Source organism: Pseudorca crassidens, chromosome 21, assembly GCF_039906515.1.
Source record: "Pseudorca crassidens isolate mPseCra1 chromosome 21, mPseCra1.hap1, whole genome shotgun sequence".
Lineage (NCBI taxonomy): Eukaryota > Metazoa > Chordata > Mammalia > Artiodactyla > Delphinidae > Pseudorca > Pseudorca crassidens.
Window position 1 is genome coordinate 32,807,315 of NC_090316.1, and position 19,128 is coordinate 32,826,442.

A 19,128-nucleotide genomic window follows, 5' to 3' on the forward strand; every position below is an offset into this window, starting at 1 on the left:
GAAGTCTGGAACCCTGCAAGCCCAGCCCAGAGAGCAAGGTCAGGGATCCTAGGAATTTAATGTGATTTGTTCCCTAAGGTGAAAATATTCTGTAGATTCCTGCCATTGATCTAATAAAAGCAAATGACAATCCAAAACAAACTAAAAAGTGTTATGATTACTGATCTTCTATGGAATTGTCCTAAATTTGCTAGAAAATTAAATAATACAATTGATAAGCAAATATATTTACCTCTTCTTGCTAACCTTTTCCCTCAAATATCAGTGGGCATTCTAATATAAGTATCTTTAACCTAATATCCGTGCATATAAGAACAGCTGATATAAACTCTTTAGTGACATGTGCACATGTGAGTTTTCAGGAGAACAAATATACAGTTTTTGTAGGTGCTAACTAAAAAACAAATAAATCCCCCCAAAACTGTCACAGATTTATGAAGACTGTAGGATTTCTACTGTTGAATATTGCTTCAAGGACAACAATGAATTACTCTGTGTGTGTGTGTGTGTACACTCTTTGCCTTGGTCAATCTGCTCCCCCGTGCACATTATATACAGCCCATGTAACACTAGAAAAATAAACATATACTTAGCACTTATGTTACTTGTATCTTATGGGACACAAAAATAAGACAAAGTGCATATAGGCTCCTCATAGGCAGTCGGAGAGATCCAAGGGGAGAAAGAAGGACATGGGAATATAAAATGAGATGACAGAGAGTACTAGAACTCATTCTGAATTGGAAGAAATCATTGTCTGAGAAGAAAATCTGGTCAGAGACAGAGAAAGTTTAGAAAGTGACAGGTAGTAGACCCAGCTGTCTCTGACCTGTTTATTAGCCTTATGTAGCATAAATTTATTCACTATGACTAAGCAATTTGCCATGCCTTTGGGTCAGCCACGCTCAGAGAGGAGTGAAAATCTTCTATTTCACCCTGTATCTATGATTAAATTGCTCATGGCTGTGCGGTTGGCATCTGCACACTACAGCTGAGGTGAGAGGCAGACTCAGAACATGAGTCCTCGAGTCAGCAGGTCTTAAGGACAATCCTAAAATCTCTTATAAATTAGTTACTTACGTTTCTGACAGTTTGGTAGAACAGATTCTTTCTGATAAAGTGCATCCATCCATTTATCTTTCCATCTACTTATCTACACACACACATATATATACACGTGTGTGCGTGTGTGTGTGTGTCTCCATATATAGTGAAGCTCTAATAAGAAAGTAAGCATTTTTAGGAAGCCAAAAATGAAGTGAAAGAGAAAAATGAGAGATTACATAAGCACTCAAGTTGTACTCACCCTGGGCAACAAATTCTTTATGTGTATTTTTTCCCATTAATCCTCACAAAAATCTTATGAAAAAAGTCTGATTTTCTGATTACAGATGATAAAACTGAACTTCCAGTGGGTAAGCATCTCAAACACAGTAAGTGGAATTTAAACCATGAGCCTATCCAAAAGCTTTGCTCCCTCAGTCACTAAGCCATGCTAACCTCACGATCATGATTCAGATGGCTTATTTAGTGAATTCCACTTCTAACCATGATGGAGCACCTTGTGACAAAACAATGCTCCTGCTGAGAATTAGAAAACAGGAGATAAAATTAAACACAGCCAACACCTACTTGAAGACAAAACTGTAGAGGCATCCCAGGCTTCAGTGGCCGAGATACTGGGTAGGACAAAACAAAACTCAGAGAGGTGAACTGACATTTTGAGGGCTACTTTTTCCCTCGGGTAATACGCCAGTCCATGGATGGGAAAGAGGCTGAGAGTCCAGGAAAAGGTCAAAGAGGTAAAAGAAAAAAAGAAAAAGGTGAGACTTCTGGCATTCTATCTATCTGGCACACTTTCTACTCTGGATGGACAGGTAAAACACTAACGTTTGAGGCTGCAGTAGTCAGGATTTGAGGGGCTCAGATCCTGGAGAGAAGGTAACACAAGAGACACAAGTCTGACACTTATGGTTTTCCTCTTGAGGCACTTGGCTTAATGTCTGAAGCGCCCAGGGCAAGAAGCAAAGTAACCACACAAAAATCTGAAAAGCACAAGGACGTTTTCAGCAGTATCACGGTGCTGAGAAAACCAAAATCGGAGTTCAGGACCTGCCAAGGAAGAAGGACTGCATAAACCCATAAGCTCTCAAATGGTTCTTCTGAATGACAACTCCCTAGCAATGTGGGTAAACCAGAGCAGAATGACCTTCACAAAGACTGGAGACAAGCCTCTGACTTGTGACTGACTTCAGTCACATTCTGACTGAATTGGAGTGATCTGTCCCCAATTTACCTGACTACCAGAGGATACTGGAAACCCTCTCTGGAAAAACAAACAAACAAAAAACCCAAACAGCATAATTCTGACAGTTATAATTTTTCATATACAATGTGAGACACTCAATAAAAAATTTCAACCATACTTACAAATAAGACTAAGAGGAAAAAAAAACCTAGAAAAAATAGACAATACAAATAAAACCACAGATGAGCCAGATATTGAAACAGGTATTGTAAAACATGGTGACTAGTATGTTTAAGAAAATGGAAGGCAAGATGAAGAATGTTTGCAAAGAAACTGAATTTATTAAAAAAATTGAAATTTGAGAACTGCAAAATATAATAACTAAAAATAGATCTCAACAGACTGGACTGATAGTATTAGGGCAAAAGAGAGGACTAGTGAACTGGAATGTAAATCGGTAGAAAACATTCCGAGAAAACTAGAGAAAAAGCATAACAGACATAGACAACACAGAAAAGTGACACAGAAACACAGAGGGGACAGTGGAGAGTGCTAACATACATTCAATTGAAGGATAGAGACTGCAGGGCAGAAGAAATATTTGAAAAAATAATAGTCTAGAATTTTTCAAAGTAATAAAAAAAACCCAAGCTATAAATTCAAGAACTGCTATGAACTCCGAGCAGATTAAATACAAAGGAAGCTACACCTAAAAGTGTAACAGAACTACTTAAATCCAAGACAGAAAAACCTTAAAAGCCAACAATGAAAATCATTTCTTGTTCAAAGAAGTGATAATAAGATTGGTCAGAAGATGATGGAAATAATCTTTAGAGTATGGAAAGAAAATAAATGCCAACCTAGAATACTTGACCCAGAAAAACAGACAATAAAATACAAAAACAAATCCCTTTCCAATAGCTTCAGAAATGTCAAATACCTAGGTACCAACAAGGAAGATGTGCAAGGCCTCTATGCAAAAGGAAAACTTAAAATGTTTTAATATTATTTGAGAGAAATTTTAAAAGACCTAAAAGGCGGCTCAATATTGCTAACATGCCAGTTTTCCCCAAATCAATCTTTAGATTCAATGCAATAATCCCACCATATACTGTCAAGGCAATATTAAAGGACAAATCAGAAGTATTCGTGCCATGCATCAAGTTTTTCTATGAAACTACAGAATTTAGGACAGTGTGATACTGATGCAAGACAAGCAGAGTGAAATATAAAACAGGGAGTCCAGAAAAAAACTGTATACGTATAGAGAGATCACTGATGGCAAGAATAACACTGCAGAGCAGTGGGAAAGACACTGAGATACTTCGACATCTAAGTGGAAACAATCCTGATTCATACTCTCCTCCCTATACAAATATCAATTCCAGGTTGATTATAAATCTAAACATGAAAGGTAAAGCAATAAAGCTTCTATAAGACTATCATCATGACACTGAATAGACAAAGATTTCTTAAACAAGATATGAAAAGCCATAAAGGAAAAAGAAGAAACACCACTCTACATTAAGGAAAAAGAGGGAACCACTCACTCTACATTAAAATTTAAAAGTTCCAGTCATTAAAAAAAGAAAAAAACAAAAACGAAAAAATAAAAACAAGGCCAGTAGGAGATGGAAGAAGATATGTGTAATGTATGTATCTTACAAAAATCTGGGGTCCAAATCATGTAAAGAAATTCTAAAAAATCCATTTAAAAAAGATACATAGCCAAAGAGAAAAACGAGCAAAATACTTAAACAGGCATTTGAGAAAAGAGAATATTCCAACGGGCAAAAAACTTATAAGCACATCTCCAGCCTCATTAGTCACTCTGGAAAGGCAAAACAAAACCACAATGAAATATCATTATGGAACCACCAGAATCGCTAAAATGGAAAAGGCTAACAAAACCGAGTGTTTGACTAGGACGTGAACAAAAAATAGGTTGGGATATACATTCCCCTCACTTCCTGCCTGCCTCGCCGTAGACACGAAAGTGTGTGCATTCCACGGTTCCAGAGCCTGTTGGGCAGCCCCTCTGCCATGGTGCCCCGCAATTTCCAGGGTTGATAACACCATTCCCTTCATCCTGGCCCTGCAAGAATAGGATGGTTAGGACTTCCCGCCACTGCTGGTCTCTGGGTGCTTCATAAAAACCTACAGTTCTATAAAACAGACCACTCATTAAGTTCTTTTCAACTAAAAGATTTGCAGGACCCTGACTGCTATTCCTTTGCAGAGATTTTGCCTTTTACTTTGTGTAAAATAGGGAGCTATTCTAAGGCCTTAAATAAGAGACGGATGTAACATGACTTACAGTGTAAAAGCGTTAGTGTGTCTGCTCTGTTGAGAATACTCCACGAGGTGGCTGAGGGTAGACCCAGTGGGACTAGTGGGCAGACCATGCTGTGATCCCGAGAGACAATGGCGGCTCAGGTGAGAGAAGTGGCAGAAGCCACGTGTAGAAGTGGTTCGATTATTCTTTGAAGGCTTAGCCACCAGGACTGGATTCCCTGATGAATTTGGATACGAGGTAGGAAAGAAGTAAGCCAAGGATGACTCCACGGATTGTGACTTGACCAAATTAAGGAAATTTGTCACCCTGACTGAGTTAGGGCAGGCTGTGGAAAGAGCAAATTTCACCAGGGGTGGAGGAGATCAGAAGTGTGGAAATGCCAAACAGGAAGTGGAAGAGTGAATTGGTTATATCTTCTAAACTTCAGAAGAGAGATCTGGACTGAAGACCCAATTTGGGGGCTATTTACTACCATGGGACTGGGTTACACCACCAAGGGAGTGAGTGGTTGTCAGTAAGAACAGAGGACACGGCAGGGAATCCCTGGGCACTTCAATATTAAAAATTCTAGAAGAAAAACAACCAGCAGTGGAGGTCAAGAAAGAGAACCACTGAGTCAAAGAAAACCAAGAGAGACAGCGTAACAAGAAAAGGAAAGATCAACTATTGCGAATGTTGCCAAGTCAAGTAATAGGACACACTGTATACATTTAAAATTTTCTGCATATTCTGATGTTTTGACAACTCAAAATTTAAACACCTTTCTGGTTGGGGAAAGACTGCCGCTCTGAGGCTGGCCAGTTCTTAGAAGCGCTCAGCTGGGAGCATGCCTTTGATAGACAAACTAACCCATCCAGAGCCTGGCCTTCTCTTCTGGCCCAAACACTCCAGGAAGCAATGTTCCTCTGCCTTAACCATCCCAGGGCCAGGTACCAGGCAACGACGGACCGCCCCTCTAGCTTAGTGCCACTGAAATTATTCAAACTCCCCAATTCCTAACTGTCCAAGCTGCCCTGCCTCGCCTTTCCCTGGGAAACCCCAAGGAAGGCTGTATGTAGTCTCAGCTTTCCCCCTCGCTCTTGCTTTCTGCCTCTTCACCAAAACCTCCCCTGGCGACCCGTTCCTCCGGGTATGATAGACTTTGCTTTCTTGAGCCTCTCTTGTGGCCACACCTGACTGACCACTGCATAAAAGAGCACAGAACAAGGAGTTCTAACCATCGTACATGGGCTTTGGCAATGGGGAGGTCACAGCTATGCTGAAAAGAGCAATGTGTTATTCATATGTTATTAAAATGTATTGAGCTAGCAGATATTACATTAATAAATGGATATTTAGGTGATCTTTATTCCATCTGTGGACCTTGAATCAAAAAACCTCAGGTAGGGACTCTGCAGACAAGCGTGGGGATCCCACTGATGCATTGAATGACTTTGACAGGCCCTCGACGGAGAACTAATGTTTTACCAGTAGCTAACGCGAGACAGCGTTTCACGTGAGTTTACAATGCTGTAAGGTACACACTCTTTCCCCCAGTTTAGAGTTGAGAAACTGACTCAGAAGTGTTAAGATCATACACCTCCCAAGTGCAGTGCTAAATTCAAATACAGTTCCCACCCCAAAGTCCATGCTGTTTCCACTATCCTATGCACTCTAAAAATAAAATAAAATGGAATATTTAAAGAAGGCATACTTGAATTATCTGGGAATCAAACCTGGGCCCCTGCATTCCCTGAAAATCCTATTTCCTGGTAACCCTACACATTGAAACTTCCAATTGTAGATGGAAAATATTTAGAAACGTTAAACGAACAAAAACCAAGTTAACTTCTCTTCCCAGCTACCTAATGATTTCAATCAGTATGACTGCTTAAAATGAAGAGGCTATGTTAAACAGAACTTTATATTAGTAAAAGTCTTTCTAAATATACTTAGCAAGTATATTCGGCTGCTCATAAAGTCTCTCTGAAGACTTGACAAGTCATTTCCAATGCAAAAGGGTAAATCCTAACATTACCAACGTTGTTATTGTGGAAACACTTTAAGATATTAGTCACTAGAATGATTTTCTAAATATATTTAGCAGGTTTAGTTGGCTACATATGAAGTCTCTTATCAAACCTGACATGTTATTTCCAGCGACCTGAATAGGCTATTTCCCTGAGGAAGCAGAGTGGAATAAATTCTCAATGCAGACTTGCCAAACAGAGAATAAAAATAGTATCTAACATATACTCAACTTTGAAATTATGTATTTCTATTATCGTGTCCTCTGGACCACTGCCCCTGAAAAACTAACTGAGCTCCTATTTGAGCAACAAATACCCTGCCAAGCTGGTCTGAAGTGATCAGGATAAAGAGTTCAATAACCGTTACGAGAATTCCACGGCAGCTGTCACGCACGAAGGTCTGGCTTTTCTGAATGACGAGCACCTTCTCCTCTGCCTCCCCTCCACCTTCAGAGTAGCCGATTGTGACGTGACCTCTAGGTACATACCCATTCCTTCTCTCCCTCTGCCCTAACACACTCTCATCGTTCATTCACATGAAAGTGCAAATCACCAATGAACGTGCAAAACTTAACTTTTCTCAAGAAAATGCACTTAAAACACAAAAGAATCAGCGCTGGGCATCCAATAATTAAATTCTAATGGAGACTACTCTGAAACATCAGCACGTATGAAAATTGCCCCTAAGGCAGATTAGGAAGAATAATTCAAACCATTAAGGATAAATAATCCAGTTGCAGGGGGAAAAGTTTAAGATAACATAAACTGGTCCAATCTTATTAGTGTATCAGATGATGATCTATGGAAATTAAACAAGGTAAGTACTTGAACTTCAAACACTCATAATAGTCATTTCCTTCTCTGTTCGAAATGTCTTTTCATGTCAAATTCCCATTACATTTGATACACGGTCTGCGTACTGGAAAAAAAAATGTGTTTAACACATAGGTTTACAAATTTGAATAACAAAATCAATATGGCAAAATATTAAAGGTAATGAAGAAATAACAGAGAACTGTGCCCAAGGGCTCCATGAGCATCAGACATGCACTGAGTACATGCTTATGAGCTTCCGTTTCCCATTTTCCTTCTCAGTAAATGTATAAGACACGTGAAGAGGTGCAGGCAGAAGCCACAGAACACACGTGAAGGTTCTTCTATCTGGTAGTAAGACCGTGGACACTCCACCTGGGAGAAGTAACCCCTGCTTTTCCTTTGTGAGGACAACCCAGCTGAATCTGTACCTGGTGTTTTATTGGTAGTGTGAAGAAATTTTAATCATCCATCTCCCTCTTATGCGTACTTTTTTTGCCATTCTCACAAGCTGGTGATCTGAAAATCAACACAGTAAGGTCAGGATTATCTGTTATCAGAGTAGCCTGTGATCTGACAATAGTTGTCCCTCACTTTGCACACAGACACTGGAAGTCTCCACAAACACCAAATTCGTCTCACAAAAGTTACAGCTCAGTGACAGGAAAAAGTGAGCATGTTGGCTGAAGAAAGTCCTATTACAGTTAAGCATTAAGCAAGGGAGATGAATCCATTAGAAAGAAGTCAAGTAAAATTAGAAAATTTTCTCTTTCCAACCTCACACAAAATACAGAGTAAAAGGAAAACCAACACCAATATTAAAAAATTTAAATTAAAAATGTTATATTTGCTTGATTTGGTATTGATTTTTCTTACACAGAAATCTACATAACCTGAATAGTTTTCGAGGGTACTAGCTTTCCCAAGTTTTCCCCTTCTGTTACTACACCTACTTTTGACACAACAAAATTAGTAAGTTTAAATTCTCATGTTCTACAAATGTTTCAGGTAAGAACTCTCTCTCCAAACGAAACTTGAAATCTTTTGAACAGTCAAAAGGTCTTACATAATAACATTCATATAACTTAAAATTTAATCCTTCAATAACATTAATCTTTCACATGAGTATACAAGGAAGGCACTAAGTTTGCAAGCATGAGAAAAAAGTGAGAAATCTGTGGGAGAAAGAAAACAAAATTAGAAACCATATTGATACAATGTTACAAACCAAACACAGGCTACTCAAAATCCATTCTCCTTTTCTTCCACATAAAGGGAGTTCCAATCTTGTTCGAAGTTGCCTGTGCTTTATTTCTCAGCTTCTCTTGCAGCTAGGGATGGCCAAAAGACAGTTTTGTCCAATAAGAATAAGTGCAAATCTACTACAGATTTCAAGATAGCCTTTGCTTTCCTGTTAAGGCACCAGATCCCTGTCTCCTAATTCCTCCTTCCTTGAAATCAGACATAATGCTGGAGAGGAATTAGTCTTGTTGCAACTTTGGGGGAGAAAGTGCGGGAGAGTCTGGGACATTGATAGCCAAAGAGAGCTTCACATGGCACCAGCCCTTAACTCCACTGGCACGAAAAATAAACTCAAATTTGCTTAAGACACTGAAGTTAGATTCTTGTTACATACAACCAAATCCCATTTCAAATGCTATTCTTGAAGTAGTTGGTGAGATCACCAGAGGCTGAAATAAAATTCTTTAATGGTGGGGTCACAGCTATAAAAAACAAAAACACCTCCCAAGCATCAAAGAACAGAAGTAAAGGAGAAGCCTTGGGGGAAAGGAGGCAAAAGAGAGAAGAAAACATAAATTTTTAAAACGTGCAGAAGTGACTGCACATAGCAGAGGTGGTAAATAATGGTCGCAGAAAGGGCAATGGAAGAATGCAGTAATTCTTGTTTTCATTATAGCTGAGTCATTAAAATGAAGTTATGTATAGTATACTTTAATCAACGTGATAAATTTGAGTTTTTATACTTAAAACTGCTAACTTTTCGGGAGTCCAGAAAATTCACTTATGAAGATAACCTTATTTCTTTAGAACATTGAATAAATGGCAAATGCCTTTAAAAATAAAATCAGTAATACATAATATTCCCTTCTGTTTCCCGCGAAGCTCTGGGCTCTCCAGCCAAAGGGGTCTGCTCCCAGTTGCCCAAAAACCCCCTGACCGCAGTGGCATTACTAGCCTCTGTACTCTGCTCTCACACTCCAATATCTGAAATACCCCTCCCTCCCTCCCTTCTGTAACCGGCATCTACCCGTTTTTCACAGCTGACTCAACATCACCCCACCTTTCCCATGACTGCCCATGCATACCCCAGAAGCCTAGCCAACGACTTGTGGTAAAGCAGGAGACTCTTACCAAAAAAATCCCTTATACTGTCTGCGTTTATAGTTGAACTCATTTCTGGTATTTTTAATGAGTAAGTTTCTTGATTCCTGTCATAGACAGGAATCACTCACTCTACATTTTTTTGTATCACTCACTGCATTGTAATTTCCTGCTTAGAACTGAAGCTGCCGCTAGTGAGACTTAATTAAAATGCCCCTGAATCGAAGTAGATTTAACTATGAGAATCTGGAGTGACAAGTACATAAATCTTGTTCTAATGGGTAAAATGGAGGTAAGGGTGTCCACAGGGCCTCCTTCTTGAGTCCTTCAATTTCCCTTCCAGGCTGTCACTGAGGCAACAGGTGACTGAGGAAGGAAGCCCTTTGGAAAAGAACAGCTCTCCAGTCCAATCCCTTACCATAAGCCCTGGGGATTGCATGAACTTCAGATCCCAGAATTTTCAAGAAACCCAGTCCATATACATTTAAATTCTCTCCCAACCCCCAGCAAGGTCTATGGCAGCATCTCATAAATACATCACTATTTCTTCAATGAAGTTCAGATATATCCAAACTTAAGAGGATAAATAAAGACTATAAATAGCTTTATGTCAGATCAGATCAAGGTATAGCACCAAATAATTTACGAAAATGAGGTTTGGGGTTTCAGAATTGCAGAAAAGGAATCATCAGGAATCCCTTCTAACATCTGATAGCTACTAGGGTGCTATCAGTACCAGGAAAGGGTAAGAATCCACCGGCAAAAGGTATTTTAATTTAAGGCGCCTATTTGATTCTATCATGGATGCGCAATAAAGAGAATTAAATCAACACAACTTCTTCTCTCTCCAACAGTTAAACTAGGAACTCTGAAAAAACAGTAAATCAGTTGAGGGCTGGAAGCACCTGAGTAATCTGCCTGAGTAAATTTCAGAAGAAACGATTACACTGACAAATCTAAAATATTTACAGTAAATTTTAGCGTCACATTATAAATCAAATGAACTATTACCTCTTATTGTTTAAAGTTCTCTGCTACACTAGTATTTCTAATGTGAAAAATTAATGATACCTTAATTCACAACTTGTACAAATCTGAAGTGACAAATATGTGTTTTGCAACAAAAAGTAGGCCTGTGTAGTACTTAGAGAATGCTTTTATGCGCCAGGAATGATGTAACAGGTGAAAGGGGGGACAAGGTAATGTTTAGACGTTGGAGGAAGTATCATGCCTCTGCAACTAAAGTCTGTTCTTTCCAAATCCAATTAATCCTGAGAGGTCACTTGACGTAGTAAGATCACAATGTTTCACAGAAGTTATATTACTGCAACTTAGAAAAACTGTTCAATTATCGTCAGGAGGCCTGGTTAGGCCTCCAGTTCTGCAGCCATTCTTACAACAGTACCATGGATTAGGCCAGTTATGATCCATCTTTAATCAGAGGGCACCATATGGTGAACCCTGGAAGAAAGTCCAGGTTTCTTTCAGATCGTTCCATTGTGGGGAATGTGGCCGAAATAAAAGTAATAAGGGGGTCCTCGCTGTACAGCAATACTTCTCTCTGCCCCCTTGCACACTGCTACAGCTTACAGGAGGAAGGGAGTATGGACAGTGGGTCTCTTTAGCAAAGCCCAAAGGCTCAAACCCATTACCACGCTTTTCTAAAATACATGCTGCAAAAGTTTTTCAAAAAGAAAAAAGCTCTATTCTTGCTCCTGGTTGAGTCACTTGAGTCTTAGATGCGTCATCTTTAATACAATATAATAACATCCATCTCTGGGGGATGTAGCAAAAAACAAAATGAAATTAACTTACAGATACTCAGGACATTACAGTTATAACCTAATTACGTCAGACTCAGAGCCTCTAACATGAATTGATGCAGAGTGAGGTAAAGAGAGGGAGAGGGTTCAAAGGTTTCCACTTTCACAAACATTTCACATGTCCCTAATACTGAACTTCTTTTCTAAAGAGTGATGGTTGGTTACTGTGAAAAAGTATGGGTATCTGAAGTACATCAGAGAAATATCATGAAGCAAGAAGCAGCACAGAGCAGGCTGCAAGTAAATGATTAAGAATTACAGCCACATTTATGGCCTATTTTATTTGAATAAAATTTACCTTCTCATTTCTAATGCAGGGTAATAGGATATGCACACTGGTAATTTTCCTTTCAGGATTGTAATAATACTTGTCAAGAGCTCAAACGGTTCTTGAAAGTTTAAGTCCTACTGATGCTAGACAGTTATTTTCCTTTTATGGGATGTAAATTTGTAAAGCTTATTTTACTTCTCCAAAGAGTCTTAAGTCTAGTAAAATCTTAAGTGACTTACGGAATAATGCCTTTAGCTTCCAGCATACATCAATGGAAACCAGTCTCTTCTATTCTCTGTAGTGTCGTAGTCCTACAAGTAGGACCAACATTTTCCTATGGTTAAAATACTGATGCCAAGGTTAATTTCTCCCACTCCCTCACTTTTCATATTAATCAGTCACCAGATCTATGGGTTCTTCCTCTGTAACATCTCTTTCTTCTGTCTCCACTGTCCTCACTCTGCTCTATTTGTCACTTCCCTTCTAGACTATTACTGCTGCCTCTCAACTAGATCAGGCCCCCAGCAGAAGTCTGTCGGACCTCTAATCAATCCCATAAATGATTTTCGATAGCCTTCTTACTACCTATGTCTTTCAGGTGCTTAAATCATGAATAACCCTCCAAGACTCACAGCAAGACTCAGAGTATTCAAATTCCTTAAACTGATTCAGGCCATATACACTGTGATCTCCATCCACCTTGAAAGCTTATTCTTATTTAAGAGTCTTCACTGTTACTCTATATAACCCCTCGGCTGCCATCAAACACTTCTACTTGCCCTCTCACTTCCTCACTCCATCCAAGACCTGAAAGGGATGTTTGATGTAGTCATCTGCTGGAAATTCCTATCCAAGTTACAGCTCAAGTTCTGCCCTAAGTCAAGGCACCCAGACCAACTAGGCCACATGGATGACTCTCTTGCCCAAACCTGAGGACACAGACAATGCTCTGGTACTCTTCTTCCAATAATTCACAGTATTTTTGTGCTTCAGGCTTTATTTTTCCTACCTGAGTTGCAAGCTCCTTGAAGAGAGGAAAATGGCTTCTGTCTTTTAAGATGCCCCATCCCTAACAGATTACCCTGCAAACACAAAAACTATGTAATGAATATGATAAAACCAATGAAATTAGTCATCGTTACACACCAGAGATACTGAGTGTAAGACTGTCACTGCGCATGAGAATGACTTAGGATGCTAGTTAAAAATGTATGTTCCTAGACCCAAGTCCAGAGACTGCTTGTTCTCAGGTAAGGAAAAAATAAAAAATTAAAGACCTGTAGGGAGTTCAGATGCAGTTAGCACAAAGATGGTATTTTGAGAAACACTGCCACTGATTACTTTGAAACAGTAAATAAAAAAATAAAACAAATACAAAAGTGTGCAGAATTACAAATGATGAGAAAGAAAATAAGGCATGTTACAAAATAGTTGCCATCATTAGGAAGTTTTTTTTGTGATAGTCACCATAAACCATATGCACTCTTACTATGTTAATTGAAAATAGCTATTCTCATTAAAGCAACTAGTGTTAATACTAAGCTAATTAGTTTTTTGCATTTAAACTATAAATTTAGGGATATTTAAAGTTATTTATGTAATACAGAAAATTAGGTAAGTTACATTTGTCTATTTAATAATATTTGATCTTTTTTTTTTTTTCCTTGCGGTACACGGGCCTCCCACTGTTGCGGCCTCTCCCGTTGCGCAGCACAGGCTCCGGACGCGCAGGCTCAGCGGCCTTGGCTCGCGGGCCCAGCCGCTCCTCAGCCTGTGGGATCTTCCCAGACCGGGGCACGAACCCGTGTCCCCTGCATCGGCAGGCGGACTCTCAACCACTGCGCCACCAGGGAAGCCCTGATCTTTTTGATCATTCACTTAATTGACACAAGATTGTAAATCTTTAAGCTTTCTTTTGTTGAGTTCAATCTTTATTAACAAAGGCATTTGCAATGTAAGATATGCTCTCCTTGCATTTATTACTCTAACAACCTGTAAGGATCTAGGTATTTAAACTCCCAGTCCAACCCACCTTTTGGAATAAAAGCATATTTCATGATATGAAGTAATGAAGTAACTCCTCCTTTTGTTAATCATAAACCAACCTTTCTCTTAAAACCACACTCAACTCCAACCAACCACAGTGAACTGGTTGTTCTCAGGTAAGGAAAAAAAAAAAAAAAACTCTACCTAATCTCACGTTGGCAAATGATTGTAGTTAGTAATCCAGTGCTTTTTCTAGGTTTTGCAGGTTTCTTTAGTTTGATGATAATTTTAAATATTTCCTCTTTTATCCCCATCATGTGTGGTTAATTTTAATTATATAATTAGGCAATACTTTGCTTGCCTTACTTTTCTGATGTTGACTTGCTTGCACTAACATCCTTGGGAAAAACACTTCAGAAGTTTTTAGTAAGTCTACAACCATGAATAATTAGAAAGAGGAACCTAATAACAGTAAATATAGGTCTAGAAACAAGGAGATCTGGCTTCCATTTGTGATTTTACCTCCAATTTTCTGTATGGCTTTGGGGATGAGGTGAAGAAGGGTATGGCTAACATTGGTTCACAGCCTGTGAGCTGTTTTCTATTTTATTTTAATATTAAAAAACACTTCTGAAGCGTAAATTACCAAAAATCTGCATTTATTGGGGATTATGTATATCTAGCATCTTCTATTAACCTTCCTCTAATCTCTTCTTGGGGTTTATGTAAAGCACAGAAAATTAACAATCAGCGCCCGTCCAGGGCTTACGTCCAAATGAGGGACTAGTCTTGTCCACTAGGGAGAGACATGGAGTCTTTGGACCACGTGTCTTGGACTTTTCCCGGCAAGGACACAGCAGTTCGCCACAGGCATTAATGACACATGCCCTCTCAGGCTGCTACTCAACCACTGGGGAACACTTCGGTGCGGGAGTCACACTGCCTTGTGGTCTGTGGAACTCAGAGCCTTAGAACGAAGTGCTGTCACGTGTGGAAAAGCGTCCATACCGCATACAGAGTTATCATCCCATACTCACCATACAGAATATATAAGAGACAGTCAAATATGAAAAGCCAACAAGAATGCACAAAGATTCTCATGGCAAAGGGAAACTCTCATTACAACACCAATGAAGACAATTTTGAAAACTAAAAACACATTAACTTTTATCCTCTAGCCACACAGACGTAAACATAGGCACACAGGGGCCCATCCATCCATTCAGGATCCACCCGGCAGGCAGCGACTCTCACACAGGCTCTGGGCTTATCCGGACAGGCTGCTCATTTCACCTCCTATTTCACGCTTTCTTGCCGTAAACCAAAGTGAGTTAACATAGGCAATAGGGAGGAGTTGCCTTCCTAAGTCATACTTCGAATAAATCGTTGGAGGAAACAAAGTGAATCGATACCATGAAATCCAAGGCATTTAAATTACAGGAAGTGTTAGTGGGTCTAAGGTTACATTTTTGTGGCATTTGAGGATAGGAAGACTTTCTCAGGGCAATAATTACACCAATGTAAATATCTGTGTTGAAAATTATTTCACAATGCACATAGAGCGCTCTTTTCTGAACTTTCATGTATATGTTTCTACTTCATAGTTTTTTTCCCCCCTTGATCCCACAATTGAAATTCCAATATTTCAATTTTTTCCCAAAACTTAAACACAAAGGTATTTTGGTTTTTCAAAACTCAGTCTTCTCAGTCTTACAGCGTATTTCAAAATAAAACCGGGAAGGCAATTTAATTTGCACACATTCGATAGATGCTAATCAATAAAGTCCACTCAAGGGTGGCAACTGCACACCCCTGGCCCTTCACTTGCCGTCAGGTGAAATAAAGTGCTGCAATCTAGTTCCAGCCAGGGGTACTGCCAGTGTGTGAACCGACACTTCCAGTCTTCTGTGGAATATATAACTTCTTCAGGAATTTAAGAACTCTTCTAAGCATACTCTCCATCCTTAGGTCAGTTCTGAACTTTTAAGGTAAATAGATACTCTTTCAGGAGATCAAGGGAGAAGCGGGCACCAATACGATACGACACTTGAAAATCCCAATGTCTCAACAGTCTCCTGGCAACATTTTTTAGGCAAAGAGTTAAACATCGCATTTATAAAACCAACAAGGAAATCCACCTTACTTTTCAGTACCTGACGACCAAATTTCAGAAACGCAGCGTTTACTAAGTTGAAAAGCCATGCGTGATGGTGATGGGAGATCCTGTTGCATCTCCAGCTCGACCAACTGCTCCGAGTGAATCTGCAGTCTGAGGCCCTCAAGCCCGGTTACTAAATGCCATATCGGAGGAATTCTCCAGGAAAGCAAGCCTCGGAGGGCTGCTCACCCAAGCCCGGGAGCCGCTGGAGTCCCGCTAACCTGCCAGGTTAGATCAGAGCCCTCCCGACGGCTTGAACTCGGGCTCTCCCCGCGCCGGGTTCCAGGCGCGCTCGGCGCACCGGCGGGGGCCGCCCTCCGGCGGCTGCACGATCGCTGTCACCAGCCACCTTCCGGACCCTTCGCTCGCCTAACTTGCTGTCCTATTTTCCGTGAAAACCTTCCTCCCAGAAACCCTACCCTCAGCGCTGTAACTGTGGAGCCCAGGCACACAAGGTGAAACACGAACCCGCCCTCTGCGCCCGTTCCGGGTCCTCAGCGACCCGAAGCCCCCGCGGCTCGACCCCGAAGCCCCCGCGGCTCGACCCCGCAGCGCGCGGGCGCGCACCCACCTTGGCTTCGCCCGCGTCCGGCTCCGCGTCCGAGAAGCCGAGTCCCGACTCGAAGGCGGCGGCGGCGGCGGCGGCGGGCGCCCGGCGCGGACCCTGGAGCAGCGCGGCGGCGAACAGGGAACACGCCAGAGAGAAGCCCAGCAAGTGCATGGTGGACGGGCCGCGAGCGCGCGGGGCCGGGCGCCCCGGCGAGGCTGCCTCGCGGCTCGGCCCTGTCCGCGAGGGCCGCCCGGGGACCCCGCGGAGCCGCGGCGGCGGGAGCGGGTCCGGGCTCGGCGCTCCCGACGCTGCGAGCCGCTCTCCCGGCCAGCGCCCGCGAAGCGACGGGGTCAGGGCAGAGCCTCACAGGAAACCGGACATCCGAGCGCCCGAGGCCGCGGCCCGCGAGGCGAGGCGAGTTGAGGCGAGGGCGCGGGAGGACGGCGCCCCGCTCGGTGGCTCGGCGCGCGCCTCTGGGAGCGAGGGGGTTAGACCGAGACGCCCCGCGAGGCTCGGGCCCTGCGGCGCCCCCGGAGCCCGCGTGCCCCCGCCCTCCCCTTTCCCGCGGCGGGGCGAGCCGGGCGGCCGGGCGGCGGGAGCGGCGGCGAGGCCGGGGAGCGCGGGGCGCGGGGCTGCGCGGCGGCGGGCGCAGGGGCAGGGCATGGCTGACGCGCCCTCTGCCTGCGCTTATGTGAGAGAAAGCGGCCGAGGGAGGGAGCGTGCCGAGCCCGGCCGCCCTTCCCTCGCCCTTTCCTCGGAAGCGGCTCCCCGCGCTCCGGGTCGCGCCGCCCCCCGCCCCTCCCCCGCCCCTCCCCCCTCCCGCTCGCGGAAAGCGGCCCGGGGCGCTGGCGGCTCGGGGGCTCGGGGGCGGTGGCCCCGCGCCGGGCACGGTGGGCGGCGGTAGCCGGGAGGTGGCTCGGGAGGACCGAGCCCGCCCTTTGTCCTCGGCAGCCAGGGGCTCCGGTCCGAGTCCCGGCAGCCCGGCCCTGGCAGTCCCGCTCGAGGGGTGGAAGGAGCCCCGGATTCCAGAAGGGGCGAGAGAAAGTCAACCCCGGGGGGAGACCCCGCCGGGGCCCGGGAACCCCCGCCCGTTGGGCCACGCGGGGGCCCGGGGCAGCCGAATGAGGGCAGGCCGTGTGGGGAAGGCCCGGGAGCGCAGACTCGGGGCAGATGCGGAAGGAGCAACTGGCTCCTCACGGAGAAGCTTAGGGGCGGCGTTGGCTTTCAGTGAGAAAGGGGGTGACGGAGAGACACGTGTTAAGCACGCTGTCGTCGGAAGCGACATTTGCCGAAGGCGACAGCATCTCCTGGTTGGCAAGGCACCCCGGGGCCGGTTGCCCGGGGTGGAGAGACTTTCCCATCTGAGGTAACGCGCTGCAGGTTCTGAAACTCCCCTCCCCCGGTTTACTTGAAGCCTCGGTACCGCCTGGGACGGGAGCCCCCGCTCTGCGCGCCTGTCCATTGCCCGTTTGACGGTCAGCATCGCTGCGAAGTGCTTCCTCCCATCTGTCCGTTGCTCTGACTTCTGGACTTTACACCGCAAAGCGACTCTAACTTCCATATGTGAGTTCTTCACATACTTTGAAAGTATCTGTCGTGTTCTCCCTACGCTCTATTCCTCCCCCCCGCCCCTTTTTAAAGACAGCTCCAAGTTCCCTCATCCACCATGATCTAGTTCTCCATGTTCTTCAGACAGTATACGCCCCAGAACGTGACTCAGTACTGAAAGGGTTCCTGCAAGCCTGCAGAAAGGGTCTTCCTTGTCCAGACATCATACATTTGCTGATGCCGCCTTGGATGGAGTTTATTTTCTGGCAGCCAAATCAGTGTTGACTCACACTACGTTGAAAGTCAGCTGAATTCCTCAAAAATGTTTCACCTGTACTACTGTTTAGTCACGTCCACATTACCCTACATCTGTGAAGTTGGTTTACTGTGCTCGAGCTCTGAGCTTCGTTGTTTCTCTTGGTCAGGTGCTGTCCTCTCAGAGCGAGTCCATCATCATAGCTTGTTGAGGTGTTCGAGGATGCTGGCGCTGTCAGGGTAGCAATGTTCCCGCTGTCTTCCTGCTATCTGCCTGTTTGATTAATTTGCCGTATTTGTCTTCAGAGACCGATAAAGCCCTGCAAAGGGAAGAGCTAAGGACAGATCTGGGTGGGATTCAAGTAGACGCTGGAGCTTCCTTTTAACCATTCCCTATTCCAGTGGTTCTCAGCTTTGCGCCTGGAATACCAAAAGGAGACTTCACAAACACGCATGCCTGAGTGCCCCGTAAGAGATTCTGCTTGATTGGCCTGGGGTAAGATGTGAGCTTCAGGATCCTGACAGGCAACCAAGCTGAGAATCTCAGGTGTTTCCACCACTCCTGGAGTCTAGCATAGGGTGAGGACTGTGAAATCAGCAGAATCAGAATGTGTCATATTGAGTATATTATTTGTTTTCTTTGAAATACAGCAGTAAGCACATACAGACTTTTTCTTTTCCTCTCAAAAATGTTATCTTCCTACTACAGTTATTATTTTAAGTAAAGGAAATCCTGCAAAAAGTGTACCTGAGTGGGGAGAAAGAAAAAATCCCAGGAAACAGTCCTGCGTTAGTTGTTTCAGGGCTTGTTTCTTTGTTTGTTTGTAT

At 43.2% G+C, this 19,128-nt stretch overlaps 1 protein-coding gene across 4 annotated transcripts in view; it reads right to left on the reverse strand.

The window, feature by feature from the left end:
* VEGFC (vascular endothelial growth factor C) overlaps positions 1-16,711 on the reverse strand; it is a 79,706-nt gene extending 62,995 nt beyond the window's left edge. Inside the window, exon 1 of one of the 4 annotated variants that reach the window (XM_067721762.1) lies at positions 16,519-16,711. In XM_067721762.1, the coding sequence (XP_067577863.1) occupies positions 16,519-16,668 (150 nt within the window). In that variant the 5' untranslated portion in view covers positions 16,669-16,711. Of the gene's footprint in view, positions 1-1,080; positions 1,214-1,306; positions 1,452-15,932; positions 16,168-16,518 lie in introns of those variants that run through there. The other 3 variants (XM_067721765.1, XM_067721764.1, XM_067721763.1) reach the window with 3 other exon arrangements.
* Between the last annotated feature and the right edge of the window lie 2,417 nt (positions 16,712-19,128).